We start from the raw sequence: 20,771 nt of genomic DNA, 5'->3' as shown, positions 1-20,771 counted from the left end.
CTTTCCTTATTCTTTATCGTCGTTTAATCATATCGCATGTGCAAATTTCATTTTTTATCTTATTGCGAAGTGATACGCAAAAGCGGCATTTATCTATCGCGTTACTCTGATGCGAAACAAAACAAAGAATTGACAGAACAGAGAATCGGAGGAACTAACGTTGCAACTTCTTCCTTCGTTGCTGCATTTCCGATATCACTTTGACGGCATTTGCAACAGATCTCCCCAATTGCCAATTTCGAAACTTGTTAACTTCTCTCTACACTTTTGACGTTTGACACGAAGGCCAAAAGATCTCACAGGATCCATAAAAAATGCGTTAATTTACCCGTACGCTAAATATTTCATAGTCTCAAGGTTTGGGTCAAATACCTATTCATCTTTACGGCATATATATATATATATATATTGATCCATAACCCCATCGAAAAGCTAATTACGTCGAATAGTATGTAAATAAACGCCCCTGAAAATATATAAATTATAAAAGTGATAACGCTGTTTCGATACGCCAGAGATCGAGAGAAAGAGAAAAACACGGATCTCATCAAACGACGATTAAGACATTTTTGTCGCGTACATTTATTTTTCAGGGAAAGACAGATTATAAATACGCGTAAGCTTCTCCTTCACGCGCCTTCAATCTCGTTTCCACGTTAGCGGTGCCGCGGACAGCATTGATGAGCATTCATTTGTACAATTCAACGAAATTGAAATTCGGTTCTAGAGAAAGAAAGAGAGAAGAGAAAAAAATAGAAATTTTCCTCTGGTGCACGCGGTCTGCAGGATATTTTAAGAATTGAAAAGAAACGGTGTGCCCGCGCCAAACGCGCGCACATTTTGGCACTCGTGCTATTTCTTTTCTTTTTTTTCCTTTTTTGAAAACATTATGTGTTGGTTTATTTTCTGACGGCTAATTTTTCTAATCGTCTCCATATTGTGCAGACAATGAAAATCTCTTCCTTTTCTTCGCTAATCTCATATGTTCCATAGACATTGTTTTATTTATGCCGGCCAAAAAAAGTAGCTTTTTGAAAAAAGCAGCTGTTACTTATGTCGAGATATTAAGGAAATTAATTAAATGCATATACGTGTCCATAAACTTAAAAAATTAATTGCTGCGAAAAGATAACGGTATACAAAGTTTAGAAAGAAAAAGAAAAAAGATTCTGCACGTAGCGGAAACGCGAAGGAGATCGATAAACGCGCGTTTACTCGATTAATGACTTCATCGTGTAACGGCGAGTATGTAGAGTTGTAGTCGTCATTACATCGCGTTGCGCGTCGTAAATTGAATTGCTCGTGTTTACACGTCGAGTGGGAGAACGCATTTTGTGTAAACGGTGGTTCAATTTACTGGCGATCAACTTTGCCATATTAATACTTTATCGCGAATTGGTGTTGCGCTACGTTGCAAATTTTGCCACGAGGATTCCATTGTGATCGATATTATCGTGATCGTACAGCCGTAAATTATGCAGTCAGGAACACACTCGTAAATTATATTACGAAATTATATATTAGATATTATATATAATGTTTTTTCTTCCTTTCTTTTCAAAAAATCAATAATGGAAAGTGTGTACTATATTATATAAGCGATTGAGTAATTTGTTAAAAATGTGGGAATGTAATTAATATATTTTCACGTTGATTTCAAGAAATAATTACTTACAAAGTTGACACAACACCAATTTAGAAAAATTGTATTCTTTAAATTCGCTTTAATTATCGATCACTGCCCGTAAAGATATAAACATAACGTATTGTATCGGAACAGCACTATATTCAATCCACCGAGTGTGTAAATAATAATAAAGCGAATATTTTCCGTACTCGTTAGAGAATGAATGTAACGATAATAATCGCTGAACTTTCGTCCGTCATAAGTCATAACGATCACACGATCAAACGAACACACGACGCGGCTATAAACTAAAAAAAGATATATGAATGTAATGAAACACTCGTTGTAAATTGATAATATGCAGACAAAGATTAATTGTTACATTTAATCTTAACAAACAAGAGAAGAAAGAGAAGAAAGAGAAACAGATCCACATATAATTACAAAATAATTTGTGCGTTTTTCATTTCTATTTGATAATTTCGAGCAATAATAAAGTAATTATATATAAATTAGCCAATTATCTTTATCATATAATTTTCAATCCCACGTGTTTGTTTATTACGATATAAAAATATAATGCGGATAAAAATGACATCGAATAAATTTGTTCATAAATTCTATAAATTAACTTTTGCCAAATGTTTTCTTCCTCGGAGATAATTAAGTCGCTTTCTATATTTTATTTTTAATTTTATATAATGCAAATCATTTTTTTATATCCTCGAAAGAGGCGTAAAAGTATCTTAATTTGTGCCTGCGACGATGTGTATGAATTTTGCGTCGAAAGAAGCAAAACGTGCTTGTATCGCGACAAACTTGTTGTAATTGACATGTACGTATTATTCCCGTTCTTGTGAGAACATATGTGTGCATACAAGAATATGTTATATAAACATCGTAGCATGTCCCCTCCTCCTATACGTGAGATCGACGAGAAATATAATACATATATATACTCTGTATAAAACTTAAAATTGTAGCATATCCTCTTTCATTAAAGATATCTATTTCCAGCTGAAAAAATATTCCCGAAATATTCGTGATAGCGAGTAAGTTATACACGCTGTATTAGCGCAATGCGTATTGTAAATTTGTACAATTCGTGCAATGTGAATTTAGAAAAACTGTCTGAGAAAAGTATAAAATTATCAAGATAGAATATAATAAATCATATAAAAAATAGTCGAGTCAAATTTTTTGGCTCTATATTAACCCTGCAGATTCCAAACAGATAATAACAACAAACTTTCTGCCTTTATTATCTGTCAGGATTTGGACATATCAGTGTGATTAGATCAGATTAACATTTAACTTTATCGTCGGTTTAAAAAGAAATTTCCGTTTGCTACGAGAGGGGATGAAAATATCTGGCCGATCTTTTATAGTCAACATAAGAACTTATATTCGTATATTATATGAAAGCGGATTAGAGATACGAAATAAATTGCGATCGAGATCTTACAGACTCATCATCTTAAATCCCTTTTTATTTTTTACCCACCGAAATATCTCGGATCCGGGATCGGTCATATTCCGTTTGCGCCAGGAGTGTCGAATTTCGTAATGCGCGCGCGATTGTCGCGACATGTTAAATTAGGCAAGGTCACTTGCCGTTACCTGCCTGTCGCCTGTCGGCTCGGCGCTGTAAAACGCGTTTCACCGTCTCGGCTGTAACTGGCTTATTTATCGAAATACTACTTTACCGTTTTTACCTGATATTCTAATGACCTCAAACTTCAACAAGAAAATGCAAAAAAAAAATCAATTTTTTCGACCATCTAGATGTATATCTCCCCTTAAGACTTTGAGGTATATATAAATTCACACAGCGCACGCATGCCTAAACATACACACACGCACACACACATATTAACCATTGCATAGAGTGAGTTAGCTTTTGATGACGATGGTTTTTTTATTGAGTACAAGGGGAAATTGCACACAGCCCCGTGAATAACATAATAATTTTTTCTAGAGGAATGACATAAAATATACACACACATATCTTTTTGTATTAATGCATTTACAAGTTAGCCATGATGTGTGCATCACAATGGCTCCATCTCGTAGTCACAAATCGAACAGTGTATTGTACAGGGTTTGTCGTCGGTGGTCGTCGGTGGGAAGATTCGAAAACAAAATAATGTGAGAAAATTCAAAGAGATCAAATTAACTCAATTCGGAGAACGGTGAGTTTATTGCACAACAAGTGGTCATTGAAACACTATCGTAACGCATTTTTCCAATCTCGTATACTAATATTGTCGTTAAACGCCTGTCTAACGGTCTAACCTTATAGCGGTTTAACCTTAAAGCGCAATGTATTTTGGGTATTTTCACAATGTTCTCGTCCTCGCCTCTCGTATCTTATCATATTCCACTCCAATATGCGATAAGTTCACATGGCTGTCGGCGGATGTTGAGTTTCAGTGCGAATTATAGCTCGTGCGACGAATAGCTATGAGTGCGATAATCGTTTTTTGTGAAAGTCAATTTTCCCTGCTCATTCGCGTGATTCACTACCAAACTTAGATGGCTGGTTTAGGCTTGTCGATGCATGTGCGGAGTGAGGAGAGTGTAGAATACTTTGATTTTTCTGATAAATTTGCTTTGTAAGGCACCCTTAAATTAAGAACGATGTAAGTAAGATGTTTATACTTGCAGATTGCGCTTGCGCTTCTTGTTATCTTTTTCTCATTATCTATACGTTATTTGATAGCTCTTTTTGCAACTGATTATAATTGCAACTTGCAACTTAATTTGCAACTTAATTATAATTATCGAGTTGCATGGCTTTTGGGAGTTAAATCTTACTCTAATAACTTTGCATACTGAGAAATGTTTGCATAATTCAATGACACGCACTCTTTACTAAGTTTGTAATAGGTTAATGGATTTATGATATTATGCTTTGATTGTATTTTATGCAAAAAACATAGAAGAAATTTGGCCTTCACACATATATAGTAATTTTGTTTTATGCAACTTGTATAATAACTTACTATTGTTCTTATGGGATAGATTTAATCTATTCATGGGATATACACCTTTTGTGTATTGTCCATTATATTATATTTGTTATGCATACAGGCCTGGGACCTCTTTTTTTAACGAGGTGAAATGCGAAGTATCAGCAAATGAAGAGGAAAGGTCTGTCATGACTTCTTTGGGGAAATTAGTATTTGGGGATATTCATCAAAGGTATATCAAAGATTCATCAAAGAGATCATTGACTCAGGATGATTTATCTGCAGAATATACAGATTCCTTGTCTCTTGCTTATGAAAATCTCTTATATATGCCTCTTGATATAATAGAGAGACATAGTATCACCATAAATACTTTAGATATCAGTTACAATAAGTTTAGCAGGTAAGTAAACATATAGATGTTAGTAACATGTGTAACAAAAGAATTTTGAAAGTATATAAATTGTATTAATTCCCTCCTTCTTTCTTAATGCACCCAGTAGAATTGAGACCAAAGTTTGTTCATGTTTCAGGAATTTGCAATTCTTATTGGAATTTGACCATCTCACTTCCCTAAACTTGGACCACAACATTATAGATGAATACACTGTGTTTCCATACATGCCGCAACTCGAACTTCTTTGGTTAAATCACAACGGCATAGACAACTTGTATCCCTTTATTAAGAATCTCCATAAGAGCCTACCAAACCTAAAGTATTTGTGTCTTATGGGAAATAATGCTGCACCTAGTTACCTCAATGATAGAACTTCTTACGATCATCTCCAATACAGGTATGATAATAAAATAATCTATCTTGAATTTAGCTCATTATCTTATGCTTACAAGTTTACAAGTTATATCAAACTTTTCAAACAGACTCTTTGTGATATCCTGGTTCCCGAGGTTGGTACATTTGGACGATAGTAGAGTAACTGCAGATCAACGGAAAGAAGCTGGGAGATTGTTCAAACGACCGCTGTTTGAAGATCTTGTGTGCGTAAAATATTTGCACAATAGGTTAACGAATACATTTTGGAGTTTTGACAAACAAAAGAAAAATTTTATCGTTTGATTGATATTGAGGCACTGTAGAGATATAGGAGATTGTGAAAAGACGGCGTATCTTTATAAGAAACAATGAGATTATAATTTCTTACATTTTAATAAAAATATGAATATATGTAGATTTTGGAATACTTATGCATACTTTTTGCATCAATATTTATATTTCTATCAAAAAGAAAAAAAATCATTGAAGAGATACCGCGCAAAATAACTTGCGTATTAAACGTAAATAGTATTCGCTACATGTTATTCAAATTTTACACTTGTGATATATATGAACAATCGTACCTCGTGTATATATATTTAAACAGAAGTTATATTTAACAAAGCCTTTTTGAAAATTATTGAACATGAATGTTATTTTGTACTATACATAGATACATACATGAGTATGTGCGTATCTGTTATCGAGTATCTTTTATAGATAATATAACATATTTGGTCGAAATGAAATGACGTTATTCACAAATACTTTGTTCTCTTTTCATTGCGAATAAATCGATATTCCTTCATATTAACCGATGACCATATTGGTCTTCCCAAATTTATCATCTGCTTATCAATGTTACTTTGTCGGTAAACCTGATGATGATGTAGAGAATTGATTGCAAAATGCATTTTATAAAAATAATCATTGCTAATTATGCGTCACAATTTATGCAATATATAAAGGTAACCTATTAACAGTATGTTTATATACTATACATGTCGTAATAACTACAGGTCGAGACATATGTTGCGTATTATTATTTTTGTTATAATAAGCTTGTAAATTATTTACTGCACTTGACGATATATCGAGTAACCGTTCAAGTTTGACGAGTTCGTCTCGATCACTTTTCAAATGATTGGTTCAAGAGTGTGTATTTAATATTTATTTACTTTTTCGAAAGAGTAATCGTCGATTCAGGCACGAGAGCGTCTCATTTTTTCACTTATTTAGAAATAACTTACTTTTTCTCACTTAGAAAAAAAGGAAACTCACTTTTCTCACTTTTTTCTTACTCGATTTGAACCTTAAAAAACTTGATCATAAAAAATTATGTTCAATAACTTTGGCTTCTTTAAAGATACAAGATTCAAAGAAAATAGAAAGTAACAATGATTCAACAACATAATATTCTTCTTCTTGAAGTAAAGAACTGTGATTTTATTTTTAAGCTGTTTTTATCAAGTTTGTCAGAAAATCAGACAATGATCGTCATAAACACGACTATCTTTTTTTTAAATTATATAGTGAAATCGTTTTTCCACGATTTGTCCATCTATAATTCTTGTTTGCCTCTTAAGTCAAAACGAGTTATTAATAAAGAAAGAGAACCAAAAAACGGATAATAATCGTTGTGGACATACCTGACTGCATTTTATTTAAATTATTGAATATTGTTCTTTGAATATTATTTTTAAAAAGTTGACTAACTTCTATTTTCAACGGCAAAACCCGCCATTTAAAAATTATTTTGTTTATATATTTAAAATTTGTTTTTGTTTGACGAAAAAATGTAGGATATCCTGGAAATATATTACAATGTAGCTTAAATGGATTCTAGTAGTGTTGTTTTTATTTATTTCATTAAACATATGTAAAAAAACACCAAATTCAATTTCTAATAAAAAAAGGAATTCAATTTCTGTATTCTAAAAATTTTCTAAAAAGTTTTATTGTATCTGAATATATGCCTAAAACTGAGTTTAAAGTAAACAAATTTTAAGTTAAACAATTTTTAATATACAAATTACTTGAAAAAGACTCACTTTTCAAATACTTTTTTTACGGCTAACTCACTATTCTTTTATTTTATCAAGAATGAAACTTATTTCTTTTTGACAGCTTAACTGTTCATACGCGATTAGATCCACATTTCGTATATTACAATCTGAATTGAGTCAAAAGAGCTAAATTGTTCAAACAATCTTTGTTTGAATCTTTTTCAACGAACTCTTACGATATCTACTCGATAGGATAACGAATGTACGCTTGGAAACTTGGTCCTGACAAACGAAAGAATAACTCCATTGTTCGAGCATTATTAGCCACAGAAGTACTGTAAAAAAGTGTAAAAAGGCAGCATATCTCTATTTATAAGAAAAAAAAAAATGGGATAACTTATTCCCATTATTCCAAATTAAAATATACTTTACGATATATCGTGCGTATAAAGTTTCATTTAATTGCGAATTCTATTATTGTTTCACGAAAGTAAAAAGTTCTTTTGGTATCTTAGTAACGCGGATCGGATGTTTCCTGGTTACTTTTTATATTGCGGACTCGTGATATGCTGATAGGTGTCATAAGTTTCCGGACCGTAATCCTTCCAGTAAGAGAGATCCATTCGCGGTAGTTCGTCACAGTTCAAAAGCGGATTCCTGAAATTAATTCATAATAACGATTATTGTTTAAACTTCAGTTTGCATCTATGGAAACGATGAAGATAAGATGAACGATCGATCGAACTCACATTACGGAGACTTGTGCGAATCCTGATTTCTGCATGTATTGAATGCGATCCCCGTTGTCACAAAGTAGACGTGATATGCTCGACTTTCGTATCTCGTTCAGTTGCTCTGTGAACGTATTTGCGGTCAATTGATATTTATTTGTATAGTATTATTTATCCATATTTATCGAGATATGTTACTCCTTATAATTAATGATTAAATTACGAATCGAAATTCGTGAGGTAAAAGTTAAATTTAATTTCGATAACGTATAACTCTGTCTTTTCGTGTTTATTAAATTGTTCGTATTTAATTGAATTAATCATAGCATTCATTTTTAAATTATCGGCGTTCATATTATAATATTTGTCATAATAATTTATACACGCTGTTCAAACGTACCTAGCGTAAATGCTAGTTCCGGATCTTCGGTCTCGAACCAGTAACGATCACCCATTCGTGTCTGTTGAAACTGTCTCGTCATGATGCATAAAATCGTCGGACCGGCTAGCGTGCCGGTGATATGCTTTTCCAAAGATCCACCAACGGTTAATTCGACATCGTCCGGGCTAGCGTACAACATCGAGAGCTTCTGTATATCCTGAGGATTAAATTTGTTCTCAGTATAGCAGACGTGCGCATATAGCTTGTTTAATAGCTCGTTCTACTTACTCCGAACGAGATGTAGTCGGCAAAACCCATGAAATTCTTTGCTCGTGGTAATCCGCAATACTCGCGATAATCGTTGTAAGAAGCGAGTCCGTGATCGCGATCTCTTTGTATATCTGTCGCTCGTAGGTCACTCCCAAGGGCTCTTCCTCTTCTGAAGAGGTACTGCGTTATCTGTAAATATTTGTTATTAACTATCCTTCAGTATATTTATTCTCTTAAAAAGATAAATCTTTATTGTCGATATGTTTCAATACCGGAACTAGTAAAGCTAACGGACGTTTTGCGTACCTCTTGATCGAAATATATATCGGCTTCCCTTTGCGGCTGGAAGGCAAAGCCCCTTATTAGATCGTCCAAATTGTTGCCCTTCTCGATAATGCCGGGTCTGTTGAAGTGGTCGCTCAATCTTAGACTATAGAAGGGCGAGACGTGACGATCCTCCGTTACTAAGCTGTCGAACAACATTCACCACTTTAGAGAATGGCGATTCACGATGAGTTTGTATCGTAGAATTTTCGACTTCATTCGCATTAATTGCGATTTGAGAAAGAACGAAGAAATGTCACCGATAGTTCTATCTTTCGCGATCTTATCTTAGCGAAGGGCTAACAAAGAGAAATTAATTTCAAAGTTAAAATCACTGAGAGATGAATAAAGTCTAGAAACGATATTCTTCTAAGTGGAGACTCCTAACTTGTAAATATGTGCAGAATTAGACGCGCATACGTATTAATTCGTGTATAATATATAACTGAGACACGCAATTTAAATATTTAATATATAGTCGAACGTTACATTGAAATGGATAAGCTTGAGATTACTGCGCGTTGATGGATATAGTGGGATACGCTTACTTGAGATTACCGGCGACCAGGCTGTGGAAATATCTAATGGCTGCGGTGGAGTGTTCGTTCAGCACATTGCCATTAACCGTTTCATCGTAATCATTCACATAGCCGTCAGTGTTGTAGATGATTTTGTCGCGATAAACTTGCTCACGACCTGCGATATCAAATGTTTCTCAGGTTTCAATCGAACGATGACTAACATAAAGAAATCGTATCGTATAAAAAAAAAAGAAATAAAATATTATGGCTCCAAATTAGATTTGTGTCGCTCTCAAAACAAATGAATTGTCATTGAAAATTTCCTCCATGCTGCAAGTGTAATATGAAAAAGGACATTTCGTTTAATCACCTAAGAAAATTGGCATCCACTCGTAATACACAATGTTCTGATGTTCGGCGATGGCAATTCGCCGCGTTTCCTGAAATATCGTTTCGTCGGTCCAGTGCGGATTTAATTTTGCCAAATAATCCGCGATGCGATTATGTTCTCTGAGAAGCACGATCTGCAGAATTGTTAGTTGAGGATTTTGATTGACTCGTATATCACCTAGAATAATACCGGGCGTGTTATTAGAATTTGGACTTGGTATTATTCCAGAAAGACGTGTCGCATTCGGTGCGTACAAAAATTGTGTTCATTCGTTTTTATTCTCACCGGCAACGTAGCACGGCTCATATTCGTACATCGCTTCGCATACGGTGGACTTGTTAGATGCCGGTGGTGGAAATTCCCTGTTATTTTTCAGTTCTGCGTTCAAACGCCCGCCGAAACCGGCTCGCAGGCTAGCTGCAACTTGGTCGCTCGAGCCGTAAACGAGCGAAAGGTCCAAATAATGAGTGACGGTGTTCAGCTAAAAAACAATGCTCGTTACTGCCGATCGAATAAACAAACCTGCCTGATTGAAAAGCATCTATTCGAGCATAGGGAACACCGAGTCAATGTACGTCGCTACGTTATACGGAGAAATCTGAATATTATTATAACCGCAATGTTGTGAACTTCCGCTCGTGTATCGATCGCTCCTCCTTCGGAGGAGAGCTATCGATAGGTCGGAAGAGCCGAATACAGAGATTGAAGAACGATTGAAAATTACAAGATCTATTCGGATAAAAATAGCCCAAGAGTAGCGTCGATCTTATAAATGTCAAGTTCGCGCTGCGTCTGTCGTACGACAATAAGGACGTTTTATCTCCGCGTTCTAGTTCCCACATTTGCGTGTGATGTAATATGAATGAACGTAATGGAAACCTGTTGTGCCGGCATGTATGGGGACGAGCAGCCCCGATCAAGGTCGGTCGTACTACGAACAAAGTTCAGGCATCGTATGGAGGATTTGCTATAGACCGGATCTTCCTGAGTTATAAGCATCGGAAAGCACCGAGGATTCGCTGCCGCTTCCCATGTTATCTGTCCGTCGAAGGTACAACATCGCGTGCTATGTGACGCTGTGATTACGCGAAAGAAAGAGAGACACGTTAACGGGGCTTGCTTGTTATTTGTTGTTTCAAGTGATTCGTGTGAGGGGACTTTGCGCGGAGTTGTAAGGAATACTTCACCGTTAGATAAAGGCTTTTGTTTTTCGTTACATTTATTCATTATTGCGTTATAAGATCTATATCTATCTTATGGCCTGGTCATTTGAGTCGCGTGTTTCCATTTGTCTGCACTATTTTTGATCTCTCACCTTGACAATTCTTGTAACGTTTGATCATTATTGTTCGTACATTATGTTATATGTTCGATCATTATTGTGTTTACGACTATCTTTACTATATTATAATTACTGAAGAGAGTTCAATACCGAATATTTGAAGATTCATTTCATCGAAATCCCTCCTATACGAGTAACTCGTTAAATTTCTCGCTATTATAGCACTATTTTATCCACGCTTGGCTCATCATGGCCTGTCTATTATTTCAGGTTTGTTATAAATACGCGCAATAGCATCCGAACGAAAGGCGTGAAACGTACTTGATTGAGTTGTACCGTCGATCAGACCCATGTCATGCGTTATAACCTGTCCGTACTGCATCGCTACCAGAGTCCATATTCTGTCGTCAATGTTGAGGTTCGGGAACATCGTGTAACTGACTGTTCGAGCCAACGGCAAGTTCGCGCCAGTGACCGATTTCGGCGGTGCTCGAATTCCTACGTGAAATCATCTTTTATGAGCCGGAAAGCCTTTCTACGCAAACGTGTTCCCTCGCAGTTATGAATATACCATGATGTAATGATCTCGTGACTGTCAGGTCTAGATATCATTTTAGTGCATTTTTACAAAAGTCTGGTTAAATGTATCCGTACCGTGTAGGTAGATTGGAAAATTATGTATAAACCAGTTTCACATACGTGTTAAATGCCATGTCATGGTTCAATGCGCTAAATTTATTCATCGTGTTTCTATCCGCATAAAAAATTATCACAGCGAAATCAGTCGAGAGAACCCATACCAGAATTGAGATAAATTTGTTGTGGAAAGTAACGACCATCCGATGATTGTCAAATCGTTCGGTAGAAAGAACGTAATATGCGATAACGATGCAAAATTTGTCCCGAGAACAAACGTTTTTCTTTTTTCAATGATTCAACGTTAAAAAAAGAGATGTACCCATGTGAGCAATATCTCACCGAGAGATTTCATTTTGCATTATATAATTATAAACAAACTTTCGCGACGTTAATCTCCACTCGAATATCACTTGATGTTTACGCAATAAATGTATGTTCACGCCGATTTTTATAACATAAAATATCATCATAAATTGATTTTGCATTATATAATCGGATTTGCTTTCAACCGAGACGTTAGTTCTCGACATTCAAAGATCACTTCAAACTGCAAGTTTGAACATGCAACAAAAATATACCCTTATCTCGTCACTTTCATAGATTAAAGAAAGATTTATCGGCCTATAATGTATCTAAGAAAATAAAAAAAATCACAGAGAATATTCAAAAATTGAGCGTTTATAATCGATCGATATTTTTGTTATATTTCGATTAAAAGTTGATATCAGAATGTGTTACAGATAAATCAGAATTTATCCGCTCTGGTGTGCAAAGGTATTGCACGGTACGGGACAAAGGTACGTGAGATAGCAAAAATCGCAAATGAGTAACCGTCGAAATGTTTTTCTACAGTCAGGGACCACTTGTGTACCGCTTACGCCAAGTCGAGCGTAACAGCATTTAAAAAGTGTATCCGTTAGCTCGACGAGAGTGAATTGATACAATCTAGCGTCACGAGGCCGGCTCGAGCCTTCTTTTGCCCGAAAGTTCTACGAACTGCTTAGGGTAGTACGGTTCTTTTTCTTGCAGTTATTACCATTACTTCCGACTAGGATGTAAATCGGTTCTTTTTCACGCGGTAGTTGGAATTACTTCCGACAAAGTCGTTAAGAAGTCGCAAAACTCGCCGCTAAAAACTCTTGCTTGTTTTTAAGATAACCTTGTTTAATGCATATTTTCGAGTTTTACATAATTTTCTTACCGTCGCTGTAACGTGGACGTACGAGTCTTCCGTATCTCGTGTTAGCCAGGCCCCATGTGGGGTTTCCAAGATTGTTGCACGAACCATCGTAGCTTCGGTATCGCGAGTACTGGCAGGATTGGTGAAAAGTATCGCCGCACTTGATTTGCTGATGAACACCATCGCTCGTATTTTGACCGAAATCGAAGGAGAAACTTGAAGGACGAATATTATCAAGTAGGCAAAATTTATCATATACTTAAAAGAGCGTCGATTCACGCAAAACTTACGTGGAACCCGAAAAGTTTGGCAAAGATGGGAAATACGAAAAACTCGGATTTGTCTGATGATAAAGAGAATTGAACATATTAGACGAGCCGGGATACGTTGCTTCCGATTCCTCTAGATCCGAAAGCTCCTTTTCTCGCTCCTCTAGAACATTACAAGATTTCAGTCGCACGGATTATCGGTAGCGCGCGTTAACGATATCTTAATACAGCAGCGATAGCTCAAAGGTAATTCCTGACGTTTTACTTTCAATAATCTTATCCCTCTGCGGTCATCTCTCTAGCTTTTTGCTGCTGTTAGCATTCGCTTCGTGACTACTCGACTTTCCCACGCGGAACGATCGAGTACTTCATTCACGACGGGAGATATTTATCTCACGCAGACTTTGCATCCGATTGTCTAGAGAGATCTCCTTTCGTTTATCCTATTTTGCCATCGGATCCGGCAATGATCGCAACCTGCCGACGAGAGGCCGAACCGGCAATTGTACATAAATCCCGATAGACTAAAGAGATTCGTGTACGAACCTTTCACTGCTTAAAGTCGAACGTTAAATGTTACACCGACGACAGATCGCCTCGATACGTGATCAATTCTCGTTAAGGCATATGTACTATAATTAATTGACGAGGAAATGTTTTTCATTAAATTGCTCTCTGGAGGTGATTGAATTAAACGAAATTCTCTTGTACCAATTTTTTCGCCGATTTATCAGACCGCCGGAGATGATCGTTTAGATGGATCGGTAGCATAACGAATTGTGATCTATACGCGACTGCGCGGAACATTGATTTATCGAGTAAGGAGAAGAATATTTCGAAACATTTCGTTCGATGTTTAAATGTTACAACGGTGACAAGCTCACGTCGGCACGACTCGATAATTATCCGGGACACCTGAATGTCACGGTGAGAGAATATTCTCTGATACGTGCATAATATTAACTCTCTCTTTACTCGGTATAAATTTCATCGATGAACGCGAAAAAGCATAAATACCCGACATTTTTCGACACCTGAATATTATATTTTAATGTATCTTTCTATTTTATTATAAACCCCTGTACAAAAATGTACATGATATCGAGGCGCAAAATCGTGCAATAAATCTTGCTTTCCATACCCACATTAATATAACATGAAGCTGTCACAGACTGTCAGTGGTTCAAGCATGCTAGCTCGAATATTATTTTTCATCGCGAATTGCATGTACGATGTGCAAGTGTATACATTTCACGGTTAAATAGTTACGTTAATAAGACAAAGGGAAACCTTCGACAATTGCCGGTTCGGTCCGATACACACCTTCGCGCGGACCTTCTCGCGAAAATGTAACATGCATTCCAGCAGCGCGCATACCTGCGTGCATTTTCTATCTCACGTGCCATTTCTTGCCATTAACTCCCACCTGTTGCACAAGGAACGTGCCGCGTATATGCAGTGTTTCTCCTTCTCCACGCTGTCGTGTCTCCCGGTCCGATTATTAATCCTGTTACTGCCATTAGAGAAAGTAGGGGTATTTGAACGTAGAAGCAGATCGCTGTGTTTCCCCCGCAAACTTACGTAAAGTATAACGAACGCGGATATACGCGGCAAGCCACTAAATATCCTCGGACGAATCCGAGGCGCGAAAAACGTTTGCGTGTGTCATGATCCGTTGCACACGCGATTAATTGCTGATGAAATGCAATTTATGTCGACGCGTTGATCTACGAACAGTTTTGTTTCTCAAGTTCATCTAAAATCTTCTTCCGACAGACCATCAATCCGAAATTTGATTGACGAGGGATGAAGATAAGAAAAGAATTTAAAAACCGGCAGAACACTTTGGCCCTCCATGATGTAAGAAGCCGACCGTATGTTAATCGGTACGGTCACTTTTCTTCTTTCGCATGTGAAGTAATTGGGACGAGAGAATGGTCGAAATTACCGAAGGGGAAAAAAGGATGTTAAGGAGAGAGAGAGAGAGAGAGAGAGAACGGTGCGTGCCTAAAACAGATTGCGTGGGCTTGCGTCAGAAAATATCTTGCGTTGCCTTTTACCATTAGAACCTGCGGAGTTTTAAAGTCAACTCAAGCAGGTTATATTGTGTTAATGAGCTTTTGAAAGTTCCGATAAAATGGTAGAACGTGTAAAATTGCGAAGCCGGACACGTTTCTAATCGGTCATACGGAACATAACTCGTACATATTTACAATATGTGTGACATGGTTTTCGTATTCTATGATTTTTACAAATTTTATTCCGTTGATTCCTTCGAGTAGTTTGGTTGTGGAGACTATTTCTGGATGCTTTGCGCAATATTATCAGGTTACCTAGTCAGAAATGAAAAGTCGATTTGATAAATTGCTAATCTTGAATATCAGTCGATATTTTTGTCATTCTCGACCTTGTAACAAATATTGATTTTATATCATTTAAATAATTCATATAAGTTTCCAAGTCACAAAGAAGCTGAAAAATGTTCTAATCAGCTGTAATAGTAGCTGCAAGACTTTCGCTAGTGGAACGTTAAATCGGAAAAGACACAGCATATAAAACACTTGTCATCAAAATCGTCTAATTAATATATGCTTGTTACGTTACAAACTAATAGGCGTATTGGACAGTGAAGGATTTCTTGCAATCTTTTTTTATTTAAACAAAAAAATTATAATCTAAAATTAGTCTATTTTATCTCGTTTGTAATTTTATTGTAAACAATATTTTATATTTACAGAAACTAATGTCTTGATGACCGGTCGAAATTTAAACCCATATTTAGATTGAATCGACTATAATTTCCACTGTCGATAAACTATATTACAGTCGACGTCGATTTGACTTTTCATTTCTGGCTACATTAGGTTAGTGTAAAAGGTTTGTCGTATTCGTTATAATAAAATTGGAAACGAAATTATACAATTTTTAAGTACTGATACTTTTTATGAAAAAAGTAAACAATATCCGGTCCAGTATTTTTTGGAATATCTAACGAGACCTTCCTTACGTTGTTCTTAATTCTTAAATCACTATTTTTCTACAAGTAAAAATTTAATAGAAAAATTACAAGTTTTTTGCTTGCATCAACCTGGTGGAAGATTTGAACACTATATTTTGTAGAATCAAGGTTTAAATTTGCGGAAGCGCGTATATTTATTTGATATTTATTTGATGAAGAAGCCGCGTCGTTTTTGCCCGATTTTCACGCGATTTATCCGCTTAAGAAAGAAGAAAGGAAGAATTACTTACCTGGGAATAATGTAGAAGCCCGCCCTTTTATATTCTCCATGTTTACGACTGCTACCGTCTGCAAGAGCGCCGCGACTAGGACGCCTGCAGTCCATAAGATATTCTGACCTTGCATATTCTTGAAAGAGGAACACAAAACCGCGTTTAATTCGCAGTGTCTTATAATATATATCGACGATTTGACCTACGTTAAAACGTCAGCAAGAAATGTATACAAAAGACGATAAAATTTATTCCAAATGTTAATAAAAAGCTGCTGATAATATGATAACGCACGTTTTTCAATTTCTAAATCAATTGCAGAAATTTTCTGGAATTTATCGGATGTCGATATCATGCGCGCGGATATTGGTGTGATCTTGAGGAAAGCTATTTCCGCGCGCACCAGCTGCTCTTATACGTTCTTGCTGGATTGGTCCTCCAACGCATATTTCACCATTAATTAGAGAATAAATTTATCGCACGCGAAACACCGTTTATAAACATTTTTTTCTTCTTTTCGTATTATTGGTCAGAAATTCGAATGTGTGTGATAAATTCGACGAATAAGGAAAGTGCAATATTATTTCTCCACGAAGAAACTTCCTGGCTCCGCGGTATTTATAGGTCTGTTCGTTTTCGCTGCACCGCTGAACTAGTGCAATAAGTTGAAGCGAGACAAGTATATGTTTTTTCACTTCAACTTATTGCACTAGTTCAATGATACAGCGAAAACGAACAGACCTTATATCTCATTGGCACAGCGACGGTAATTCAATTTCTCGTTGATGCATAGAAATTCGACCGCAATCCTTGTTCATCTTCCGGATGCGTCTTTCTCGTACAATTACCGGGACGTACATTTGAACACGTGCATAGTTTGCCATATTTTGCACGTAACTGTGACCTAATTATCATTTTACATTAATCAATGAGCCGACGTACCGCAATCAACTTTTTGCACGGAAATCTATATACTTCGAAGAGTATTTTATCTCTAACAATCAAGTACGTTGGACAACTAATTCGTACGTTTATTATGTTCTCATTAAGTGATATTCCGGTTACTAATAGATTCTTTTTCAATAGATTGCGGCACTTGGTTGCGTAAAAACTCAAGCCAGCCCTCAAATTCATTCCCCGCGGAAAATGGGCTATTATTCGATCCACACAAATAGAAACTCGATTGCGCCTATTTTATGTTTTCATTAGTGATTGCATCGTATGAATATTGATCCCGCGTCGTCGTCTATTACAATATGCATAATAACATGCTTCTGGGCGCGTGCAAGTACGTTTCGACATTTATAATTGAAACGTGGTTGCGTAAGAGCAAAGAATAGAAAAAAGACCGTACGCACTTCTGGTTTGATAAAATTTGAAATATCGAGATATGAAATTCATTGACGCCTTTCGACACGAAGTTTTACTCTAATTTCAAATCATTCTTGCTCGTGATACGTACGATAACGCCTTTCCGACAATTAGTTAATACGCGTGGTACAAAAAATGAATGGCGCAACAATGACAATAGCGAGCGACACCTTTCCTACGGTGATTGCGTGTTGCGGTACGAAGTTAATCTAATTTTCGGTTAAGGAGGCTTTCTTCATTGAGACTCGAACGTGTTAAATTAGTAATTTTCTTTTCTTTCGGCGGTCTCTCTCATCTCCCCGATGTATTTAGATTTTTCGATGATAATTGTTCATCGGCAACGAGGCGAACGAGCGAGTCGTCCGACTCTTCATTTTCGATGAAGCACTTGTGCTTAAATGATCCGGATGAAATTAAGACGGAACGCCGGTGATCTCGGCGTGTATCCGCGGAAGATCTCATGCATAATACATCCCAACCCCCGAGACAATGTTCTCAACCCTAGATGGGATCGATGCATTCGGACTGCGCTTTCCGGTTGCAGCAGTAACCTTCCCGAGAAGGCGGGCGGAAAGGTCCCGCGCGGATCTCCGATTGCCGTCCGGCTTTCCCCTTTATTCGCAACGGGTTTGCACAATCCGCGGCAGTTCGTACCCCACAGTCGAAGGTTGTCCGAGTTTTATTACCAACTGCGAATTAACAAAGCGCTGTCGACTCGACCGCGACTTTTCGCGCAACCCAACGTCCACTTGCGTTTTTCTTCTCTCTTCGCTTCGGCACCTTTTGACTTTGCGAGTGAAACGCATATTTAAGCGCATAATGAAAAGCCACGTTGAATTATATTGAAGAATGGATTATACTGGCTGTTAAAATATTGTATTAATCGCGTCAGTCTGTAATGTACTAATTAGTTTTCTTCACCTGCTATAAAAATTCGTGTGATTTACTTTTTCACCGTGCACAACAAAATAGTTTCTCTTAATTAAACGCGATGTCGAGTCGACATTTTTCACCGTGCACAACAAAATAGTTTCTCTTAATTAAACGCGACGTCGCGTCGACATCGCGTTTAATTAAGAGAAACTATTTTGTTGTGCACGGTGAAAAAGTAAATCACACGAATTTTTATAGCAGGTGAAGTCGAGTCGACATCGCGTTTAATTAAGAGAAACTATTTTGTTGTGCACGGTGAAAAATGTCGACTCGACATCGCGTTTAATTAAGAGAAACTATTTTGTTGTGCAATCCTATATATATATAGCATGGTGTGGAATAACATAATAGAATATCATGTGACATAGAAGTAATGCAGAATACTTTCGTAATTTGGTTGACTGGAGGTCGATGATTAAATTGATTAACAAGGAACAACCTTGCGTATGTATCATATATGAAGATTTGGTTCGATCGATCGAGGGCAGTGCTCCGGCAGTATTCGCCATTCGTAGAAAAAGACAATAACAATTACTAGACCGCGCATTCAACTACTTTGAGCACTTGAGCTACACAAGTCACGTGTATTTCCCGATCGAAGGAATTCGGATGATAAAATAAGCGCAATCAAGGACAGTTTCTTAACAACTTGATGGAGAAAATTATCTTCCGTTTTTCTTGAATAATAGACTTTTTAATTAATGCGGTAGCTTCTCTCAACAGTCGAGTCTAGATGATTGAAAGCGCAAGATCCGCATGAAAAAGTAACAAGTCAAATTTTTTTATATCGAAAGTTAGCAGGTCAAAAGCAGCTAATGTATTTGGACTTTAATAAATTGTGAAAATATTAATATTACGTGTATCTTTGTTCTTTTACTTTATGCTGAGTAACTGTCAAGTAACTAGCGGTGTGTTTGCTGAGAACGTTACGAAAATGGGACGAAGGAATATTGAGCAACGTCACTGAAGTCTTTGCATCCCCAACTTCAAGATAGCGCTATAAAAATCTATAGAAATTTGATTATAATTGGAAAGAGCTTTTTTTACATTCACAAGAATGAATAACTGTCTATGAAGTCATCATTTCAATTAAAAAAGTTCGGAAATGCCGTAACCGGCCAATCGAAAGCAGGCAAGATTTTTGATACTGTGACATATTTCCATCTGGTTGCGTTGCTTCCCAGAGAATTGATTTTGAGGGCAACAACCTTAGCTTGTAAAAAAAATGTATGTTCTTTTCTCACATTAACAGTCCTGTTACTTTATTACGATTCTGATTTTGAATCAGTTTCCGGCGCGAAAATGCGAACACGATTTTAACGTTATTCGCGATTCGGAGCTAAAACAAGGGATAATCGCGAGTTTAACTCACCGATATCATACCGGTCTCAACCCTTAATTAACACAGAGAATATCGAATCTAGAATACACTTTGTTCGCGCGGTCCCAGCGGAGGTACTTGCACTACCTTCCCTGATTTGGAAATCGCGACTGTAATAATTAGTGTTCCTTCGGCACGTGTCGACAACTGAATGAGCGGCGGATACGGGCCGAACTTTATAAATGGCGGGAGAAAGTGTAGGGATACTACTTTGTCGACAACTCCACACTGCCGAAAGCTCAATTCGATATGCATCGGTCACCTGCAAATGTCCAGCCGCTCAATTCTTTCTGTGTGCAATTTTGTTTCGTAAGTGGTTATCCGCTTTCAATTCACTATTCTTATCAGATCTTTTCTGAAGGCCATTCAGATTATTCTTGTAGATCTCTAATCTTTAGAAATATAGGATCTTCAAAAAATCCTTTCTCGCCTTCATATCGATGATGCAATTATTTGCGAATGTAGCGAATAATTTAATCACGTGTTTTA

The 20,771-nt window shown here is 36.7% G+C and overlaps 2 protein-coding genes across 3 annotated transcripts; one reads left to right on the top strand and one right to left on the bottom strand.

The window, feature by feature from the left end:
- The first annotated feature begins 3,708 nt into the window (after positions 1–3,708).
- LOC106744964 (leucine-rich repeat-containing protein C10orf11-like) lies at positions 3,709–6,120 on the top strand. 2 transcript variants are annotated; one of them, XM_014620148.1, is made up of 4 exons: positions 3,709–3,819; positions 4,721–5,002; positions 5,133–5,393; positions 5,479–6,120. In XM_014620148.1, exons 2-4 carry the CDS (start codon positions 4,788–4,790, stop codon positions 5,672–5,674), a joined length of 672 nt encoding a protein of 223 aa, XP_014475634.1. In that variant the 5' UTR covers positions 3,709–3,819; positions 4,721–4,787; the 3' UTR covers positions 5,675–6,120. The 2 variants fall into 2 exon arrangements, with proteins under 2 accessions (XP_014475634.1, XP_014475633.1); XM_014620147.1 differs by lacking the exon at positions 3,709–3,819 and adding an exon at positions 3,850–4,269.
- Positions 6,121–7,916: 1,796 nt separating this feature from the next.
- On the bottom strand, positions 7,917–16,730 carry LOC106744978 (peroxidase-like). Its single transcript, XM_014620169.1, has 13 exons — positions 16,616–16,730; positions 13,388–13,529; positions 13,119–13,312; positions 11,600–11,776; positions 10,876–11,072; positions 10,282–10,477; positions 9,976–10,173; positions 9,633–9,780; positions 9,067–9,229; positions 8,779–8,949; positions 8,509–8,707; positions 8,127–8,232; positions 7,917–8,034 (listed from the first exon to the last, which is right to left on the bottom strand). Exons 1-13 carry the CDS (start codon positions 16,728–16,730, stop codon positions 7,917–7,919), a joined length of 2,124 nt encoding a protein of 707 aa, XP_014475655.1.
- Between the last annotated feature and the right edge of the window lie 4,041 nt (positions 16,731–20,771).

The sequence above is a fragment of the Dinoponera quadriceps genome, unplaced genomic scaffold, assembly GCF_001313825.1.
Source record: "Dinoponera quadriceps isolate SergipeBrazil2010 unplaced genomic scaffold, ASM131382v1 scaffold717, whole genome shotgun sequence".
In the NCBI taxonomy this organism is placed as follows: domain Eukaryota; kingdom Metazoa; phylum Arthropoda; class Insecta; order Hymenoptera; family Formicidae; genus Dinoponera; species Dinoponera quadriceps.
The sequence above is the reverse complement of the archived record's forward strand: the minus strand, read 5'-3'. Positions and strand labels throughout refer to the sequence as shown.

Bases quoted from the DNA above. Each gene is read 5' to 3' on its own strand.
- LOC106744964 (XM_014620147.1), top strand. The intron at 5,003-5,132 runs GTAAGTAAACAT...TTCATGTTTCAG, and splicing joins AGTTACAATAAGTTTAGCAG to GAATTTGCAATTCTTATTGG. The intron at 5,394-5,478 runs GTATGATAATAA...CTTTTCAAACAG, and splicing joins TACGATCATCTCCAATACAG to ACTCTTTGTGATATCCTGGT.
- LOC106744978 (XM_014620169.1), bottom strand. From the start codon at position 16,730: ATGCAAGGTCAGAATATCTTATGGACTGCAGGCGTCCTAGTCGCGGCG. The intron at 13,530-16,615 runs GTAAGTAATTCT...GTAATGTTCTAG, and splicing joins GGCTTCTACATTATTCCCAG to AGGAGCGAGAAAAGGAGCTT. The intron at 11,073-11,599 runs GTACGTTTCACG...GCGTAATCACAG, and splicing joins CGACGGTACAACTCAATCAA to CGTCACATAGCACGCGATGT.